The 8,439-nt window shown below is 32.0% G+C and overlaps 1 protein-coding gene across 5 annotated transcripts in view; it reads left to right on the forward strand.

The window, feature by feature from the left end:
• Window positions 1-356: 356 nt before the first annotated feature.
• The window catches only part of LOC107675440 (receptor-type tyrosine-protein phosphatase eta-like), a 46,537-nt gene continuing 38,454 nt past the window's right edge, over window positions 357-8,439 (forward strand). For all 5 annotated transcript variants that reach the window (XM_016469782.1, XM_016469784.1, XM_016469786.1 and 2 more), the window contains exon 1: window positions 357-641. In XM_016469782.1, coding sequence (XP_016325268.1) covers window positions 570-641 — 72 coding nt within the window. In that variant the 5' untranslated portion in view covers window positions 357-569. The remainder of the gene's footprint in view (window positions 642-8,439) is intronic.

The raw sequence follows: 8,439 nt of genomic DNA on the forward strand, positions 1-8,439 counted from the left end.
TGTGAGCTTAATGTCGTTGTGTTGTGGCTTAATGTCGTTGTCTTGTGGCTTAATGTCATTGTGTTGTGAGCTTAATGTGATTGTGTTGTGAGCTTAATGTGGTTGTGTTGTGGCTTAATGTCGTTGTGGCTTAATGTCGTTTGTGTTGTGAGCTTAATGTCGTTGTGTTGTGAGCTTATGTTTGCTTTTTGAATTGTGTTGTGTTGTGAGCTTATGTTTGCTTTTTTAATTGCGCTGTGTTGTGCACTACTGGGTCACCATATAAAACACATAAAATGGTAATGTCTGTCAAACGTCAAACTAACTTTACCGCCGTATGTTGTGAATTGTTGAGTTTCCGTTCAGCAGAGGCGGAACATTAACACTTTTCACATTAACAACAACATAACTCTGCTGGTGACACTGCTGGTCAGTCAACTCCACCTTCTCAAGAGCTCACACATCTCCCACATCAGCGCTCGACGCGGTCTAAAGAGTAAGAAGAGAAGCTCATCGTTGAGAAAAGCCGCGGGGGAACTTATCTGAAGATGATTTGAAGATCGGCTGCTCGGGAATATTGTGATCCATGAATGAAGATGGGGAGTATTTCTGTCAAAACTGTATGTAAAGGCACGGCGCTTCTGATCTTTGTCATTCTTCGGGTAAGATGAGTTCTTTATTTTGCATAATATTAGTATGATGATTGATTGTTAAGATAAAACACAAACAGTTCATGCGAGCACTTCTTGCTGTTAACTGTTGATGTTGTCTTGCCCGCAAAGAAAGAGCGAACTTATGTTGTTCTTGTCATTGTGTTCAATTAAAAATTCTTGAAATAGTAGCCTATGTCAATACGCCTATTTTTGCCAAATCTACAATATTATTATGTTTCACTTACCGGTTATATTTCCTGCTACGTACAGTGATCCTAAAAATATTAAGACAATATTACACTATTAAAATGTATGAATATTGTTGCATTTCATAAATAAATTCTATTACAAGCACACATTTCTATCTAAAATGTCATCAAAAAGTTGTAAATGACAAACAAATATAATTCGAAATGAATACAAAAAGTATCTGGACACATATCAACTTTTAGTGGATCTTGTCACTCTCAGACAAAAAAACTACAAAAGCTGTCACTGGGGTGGTTTTGTACCTTATTTACTCCTAAAAGATGCATATTACTTCCTTAAAAGTACAAATGCCTAAAGTGTACATATTAGTTCCTTTTAAAAGAGTACCACCCCAGTGACAGATTTTGTACCTCTTATTTTCTGATGCCTTTTATTTTCTAAGTGTAGTAAGTAAGTGTCAAAAAGTTTGTTTTGAGATGCCTACGTTTATATATTGGTGTATAACGAATAACATATTTAATACATTTGAACTGTGCTTTAAGTGTCCAAATAGCTCATTCAAACACCAGATTGAGGACTCTAGATCAGCTTTGAAAAGCCAGTTACACTTTTTTTATTCGCTAATTTAATGAGATATCCTCATTTTGTGTGTCCGACTCTTCCTGAGAAGTTTATACTTACTCTTTAAAGTCAGAATTATTTTATGATTGGAATAAATTCATATGAATGCATTATTGTTTTTTCTCTTTTATCACTTTTTACTTACTGACATGAAGCTTTTATTAGAGCTGATGCGACAAAATTAAGAAGAAAATAAAATGCATATTAGGTCTGTAATAAACGCTTTAGCAATTTATCAATATTTAAAGGACTAAATGAGTACTACATTACAGACTATACAGTCTGTAACAGACTACGTAGGCAATATACAGACACAATTATGCATCTGTATATTGCATTGCATTGTTTTGTTCAGTCTTTCCCATGCAATTGCATTGAGCTTCAAAAAGCACACAAAAGCACCTCAGAAGCATCATAAAGTCAGGTCATATGATGTGTGCAATATTTTCCTAGCTTTCTAAAGTCATATGATAAACTTTGTTTGATGAACAGTCTCAAATTTGCATCATTGAGTCGAGTTGAGTGAGTTAAGAAAAACTGAATCAGTCCAAGTCTTAAACAAATCAACTTAAAGGGGTCCTATTAAGCTTTTTCACTTTTTCAACTTTAGTTAGTCTGTAATGTTGCTGTTTGAGTATAAAAAAAGATCTGCAAAGTTAAAAAGCTCAAAGTCCAATTTAGAAGATATTTTATTTAATAGAAATCACTTTTCAAAAACTACAACGAACAACTCGTTTGAACTACAACGCATATTTTCCGGGATTTGTGATATCACAAAGATCGACGAATGGGACGAGACCTGGTTGAGCTGCACTAGAGAAGGCAACGAGTATTATCACTATGTCGGAGACATGCTAGCTTTCCCAAGGCAGACGAACTTAGAGTGATTACAATCATCCAGGTTTAAATCGTGCTCAAAGAGCATAATAGGACCCCTTTAAACTAATTTCTTAAAAAGATCCAGCCTATTAAAAATAAACAGATTGATTTATAGATTTGATAACGTGATCCTCTCATGTTTCCCTCATATTTCTCACAAGGACAATAAAAGTATAGGACAGCTAAGTAAATGAATGTTGTTTTTTTTTGGTGGGGGGGGGACCTATTGCTTTGTGAAAAAGAAGTGGTCTTTATTGAATTGAATGTGCACTTGTTGTGTACTTCAAATCTTTAAAAAAATGTACTTACAGATAATATAATATTAATTAAATGAAACTTAATGAGAGATCACTTTCATGACTGTTTCTTAACACACTTAAGTACACTTTTAAAAAGTACCTTTTGTATTAATGTCAAATTCAAAGTTTTATTTTAAAGTACATTTTAAACCATTAAGTCTTTTGTCATTTATACACTTATTTTGATGTGTTGACTAATGTAGTAAAGCACATGTAAAGTACTTGATATTCATTATAACTGTTTTTTATATGACATTTAAAGTTAATATATTTTAAATCTAGTCATCATAAAAGTCATCATTACAAATGTGTAATTATTAATATATTTAAATACATGACATATAAGTTTCACTAGAAATGACATTAAAGTATATTTTAATTCACCATAAATGTTTGTAAGTACATTCGTATGGAAGCTCCGTTCTGCCACTGAATAATAAAAAAAACAAAACGGTAATTGTGACTTTTTGTCTAACAATTCGGACTTTTTTTCTCGCAATTCAGACTTTTTTCATAGAATAGCATGATATAAACTCACAATTGCGAGTTACAAAGTCAGAATTGCGTGACATAAATTTGCAATTCTGAGAAATAGTCACAACTGTGAGATATAAACTCATAATTCTGAGAAATAAAGTCACAATTCTGACTTATTTCTCAGAATTACGAGTTTATATCTCACAATCCTGACTTTATAACATGCAATTGAGATTTAAAGTCAGAATTGTGAGATATAAGTTTGCAATTGTAAGAAAATAATTACTTCCCTCAGAATTGGACTTTATAACTCACAATTGCGAGTTTATATCTCACAATTCTGAGAAAAAAAAGTCAGAATTGTGAGATAAAAAGTCGCAATTACCCTTTTTTATTCAGTTGCAAAAACAGGCCTCCATACATTCAACAGTACACATGAATAGTATTTCAAAGACAACAGAAGTAATTCTGAAATGACTGATGTACTTAAGTCCTACTTAAGTGGGTCACAAAATCACTCTTAGCTCAACTAATTGCATTTAATATAAATTTCAACAAATACATTTTCATTTAATTGTAGTTAACATGCAGTCTGAAAGCAGTTCACACCAAAGTAGAGTCTTTTAAAGTATATTATTTCTGTAATAAAGGCTCTTTATTAAATTATGCTTAAGTGTGCATCGTTTTCACAAGGGTTCCTTAAAGGGGTCATATGATGCGATTTCAATTTTTCCTTTCTCTTTGGAGTGTTACAAGCTGTTGGTGCATAAAGAAGATCTGTAAAGTTGCAAAGACTAACGTCTCAAATCCAAAGAGATATTCCTTATAAAAGAGTCAACCACGCCAACCTAAAACAGCTCGTTCTAACACGGCCCCACATGTCTACGTCACTATGTGGGAAGATTTGCATAATGCATCCTTCTTCGAATCCACCAGCCGCGCTGTTCTTAAGCCCGCCAGCCGCCGCTCACTCAAGCCCACCGTGTGTGACGCTGTGTTTCGTTGTGAAATTAGACTATGATCTGTTGAGATATGATTTTGCCTGATCTGAATGGAAAGTAAGTGGAATTACTTGGAACAAATGCAAATGAGCTTGTTGCATGTTGTTTACTGAGGCAGAGAGCATGATCATTTTGAATCACAATATCAACTGACTTGACAGTTTTCCAGTTTCTGATAAATTACAATTTTAGGCCATAAAATGTTTATTATGACTGTTGCAACATAGTTCAGGCTCTGAGCCAATTATAACAAATAATGTTTGGTTACTGAACATATTTTAAGGGTTACGAACTGCCTTCTGTCCTAAGAGTTGAACAATAAGATGTTGAAAAGAGCGGTGAAATTGGCCTTGCGTCCATATCAAAGGTTCAGTGTGAACCTGAGTCTCAAGCCAGACGGTCTGAGGTCACGGTGCTGGAAAGCTCAGTCTTAAGAAGTTTACTTCATTCTTTTCCTGTTATTCTCAACACTCGATCGCTTCGGCCACCCCGTTCTCCCGGCCCACAGGAAGTTGTACTGCTTTCAGGCCTGCTGTTCTGGCCAATGAGTTCAGCACAACAACAGCATCTTAGAAGGTCAGGAATATAAATAATGATCAAAAATCCAGAAGCAGCTTTTGAGTGGGCCTGATTGTTTAGCTCCGCTAAAAGGACCATTTTTGCCATTATGAATGGGCTCTTATTGTAGCTAAACTGAAATTTTATGTGACAATAATTCAATTTCTCTCCCATTTGTTTGGTCCAATGCATGTTTTTTTTTTTGTTTTTTTTTTTTTCACTTTTAGCATATTTGTCTTTTTGAATATTTTTTAAACTTAAATAAATATTTAGTATAAGTCGATCTCACCTGAGGCATAATGGCACTTGTGGCATAATGTTGATTACCACAAAAATTAATTTCCATTTGTCCCTCACTGTTTCAATAGTATAGAGACAAGACATGAACAATATGTTTAATAATATAATTAAACAAATTAATAAAAATATATAATAATATATTATAATGTAATAATATAAATATAAAATATATAATTAATAAATAAATATATTATGCAATAAATAAGTACAATATTAATATAATGATATAATATAAAATATAATAACAATTTAATAAAAAAACTGTATCAATAGTATGGAGACAAGACATAAACAATCTTTAATAATATAATTAAACAACAACATAATAATGATAATACTAATATATGGATATACCATATATAATGTAATAATATAGATATAATATAAAATATCTAATTAATACATGTAAATAAATAAATAAATCCAATATTAATATAATAATAAATACAATATAAAATATATAATAGTTCATATTTAATAAAATAAAATAATAAAATAATATATAATATATTAAATATAAAAATAATTAGCATAAAATGAAATTAAAATTACAACTAAATTACAAAATTATAATTACAATATAACAGGAAAAAACAAACAAACAAATACATTAGACAATAATAATAATAAATACCAAGTGTAAAAGTTATATTCAACTTTGTAGCCATGACAAAATAATGACTAAAACTGTAAAACAACTGTAAAATGACATAATGACTGTAATGATGAGGAAACACTTTTTTTTTTACTATGCTATAATATACAGGTTTTAACAGATAAAATAAATGCAAGTGTTTTTATAACATTACGTGCTTTACATTTCGGCTTTGAGAACTTCCAAAAATAGGTCCCATTCACTTCCATTGAAAGTGCCTCACTGTAACCTGCATATTTGCATTTTGTAAAGAGGCATACTTTTTGTGGTAATCAGCATTATGCCACAAATTACTTGAACTTGTACTGAACCCAGAATATTCCTAGTATTATAGCCGCAGTCTCCATTGAAACTAACTCAGCATGATGACAGTCATTTTGAAATGAACTATTCATGCATGGCTATGCTAGTGGTTTATTTTTTTTCCCTTGCTGTTACGTGTTTTCTCTTTAACAATTTGCATCTCTAAAGTTGCCAACTTCCCTTTCCTTCTCACGAAATCATTTTAATATGATGCAGGGTTATTTGGTTTATTGTGTATTTGGTTTGATAAGAAAGACATGTACTATTTTGCATGGTTAATTTATGAAAACTATACAAACCTGGAAAACTTGTGGTTATAAATTAGCTTTCACAGAACAGATACTGTGTGTGTTGTTCATATCAATATTATACCATAAAGGATGTCATATTCTAGTCCAATAGCTTTTCAGCTGTTATTAATTGTAGTGGATGCAGGTTTGTGACAGAGCAAGTATAGGCTATATGATATAAGGATAGGGAAGTAAGGTAATGTAAAAGCACTATATAAATGAAGGTCACTTGACGTAATGTAAGGAAGTTGTTGTTCATACAGGTTATGAAGAGCACTTTAAATAAATTGTCTAATAACTGGTGGAGCGGGTTTTAAGTGACTTAAGACTTAAGTAAATTATTTTTCAGCAACTCACACAATAGAGCGCACTCGAGTGTATGTGCGTTCTGTACTGTAATTGGCACGATATAACGTAACATTGTTGTAGAACATTGTTGTATATAATACATAATCATAAGCTTGTTCAGAAATGGTGACAAAAACTTGATTATTAAAAAATAACATCTTTCTCGTTAAACGTCATTAAACATTTTTTTTTTAATATTAATTTTTATGAGCCCAAATATTTGAATACAATATTTCTGAAAAATGCCCATCACTACACACACACACACACTTATAAACAAAAGCACCATTATAAACTGGCAATCTTGGGTGGAGGTCAGGCAGGACAATATATAGAAATTGCATTGTGAATGTTGAGGAGTGGAGGGAAATGATGGGAAATGGCAACTTTGGGCTTTGGGTGCAGCTCTTCCTGAAACTTAACTGCCAAAAGCCCTGCTGAGTATACATTATATATCAAGAATAGCCTGTAACTCATATTTTTATTTCAAATCAATCTTGTTCTGCTGTGTGGACTTCGTGTGGACTTGCTTTGCCATTTTGTTTTAAAAGTAAAGTTGCTTGTTGGCAATAGATTATCATGGTTTTATATTTAACAGTGTATAGTAAATATTTAATTGCAATAGTGGGTAGTTTTTGGAAAGTTTCCCTCTCCGAGTTTCTGTCAGTGATTAGGTTCGTTGTTTTTGACAAGGAAGTTGGTTTGGTGATGTCATTACTCATTTGCTGTTTTACATGTGATTAGGGCAGGACTTAGGGGGGTGGTGGCCCCTGGGCTTGAGGTTATGTTTGGGCCCTATACCTACACGACAAATGCCCTCAAATAGAACATCATTATGGAGTAACACAAAATACACAAACATAGGCTTTGAGGTTCATAAATAGTACAATTAATATGCAACATGTCTAGGCTATAGTCAAAGTTTAAATGTAATATTACATATTCGTTATAATATAATAAACAGGATGTGTTCTCTCAGTTGAGAGATCAAAACCCTGAAATAATTTTGAGCAAAAAAACAAAACAAAAAAACAAAGCCAGAGATGTTGGCTTATTAGTATTATAAAAGTTATTGTCATATCTGTGTCGTCTTATGTCAGGTTCTTATTTAATCAATAAATTCAATCAAATAAAAAGACATGCTGGCTATTAACAATCAAATGAAATCACTATTAACAACATTCATAGATGGATTGTGCATAAATGTTAAGTTTAAATATAAAATTTTAATGTAGAAATTAGTGTTGTCACGGTACCAAAATTTCAGTATTCGGTACCGATACCAGTGAAAATCCACGGTTCTCGGTACCAATTTCGGTACCAAAGCAAAACACAAAAACATGCTAATTGAACAACATTTTTATTAATAACGTTAAACAAAAATTAAATGTACAAAACCAATGCCATTGTTTATACTTATTTAAAATTGTTTCAAGTTTTTCTACAAGTAATAAAAGTACGAAAAAAGTAAACAAGTTTCACCCAAAAGTTGAGTCATAGTTCTGCTGCCACTGAAAAACATCTGTAAACTGTTGTCTGTTTTAGGGTTTGCTGGTGTGTTTCAGGATCTTCCTCAGTCTGCAGCTGTAAAATGAAAATATAATATACTTCAGTAAAGCAATGGGCTGAGTCTGACCAAATGCAACATAAGATCATTGACACCAGCTAAAATATAACTTCTCAGGAAATAACAACCCTCAGCTTTTATAATAAATTTAGATAAGATTACATATATTAAGTGTATATCAAATAGATGGAAACTGTAGTATTAAAAACACTTTACAATAAGATTTTATTTGTTAGATAACATGACCTAACAATAAACAATAGTTATATGGCAATTATTCTTCTTAGGGTTAATTTCAA

The sequence above is a fragment of the Sinocyclocheilus anshuiensis genome, unplaced genomic scaffold (genome assembly GCF_001515605.1).
Source record: "Sinocyclocheilus anshuiensis isolate Anshui unplaced genomic scaffold, SAMN03320099.WGS_v1.1 scaffold1270, whole genome shotgun sequence".
NCBI classification, from domain to species: domain Eukaryota; kingdom Metazoa; phylum Chordata; class Actinopteri; order Cypriniformes; family Cyprinidae; genus Sinocyclocheilus; species Sinocyclocheilus anshuiensis.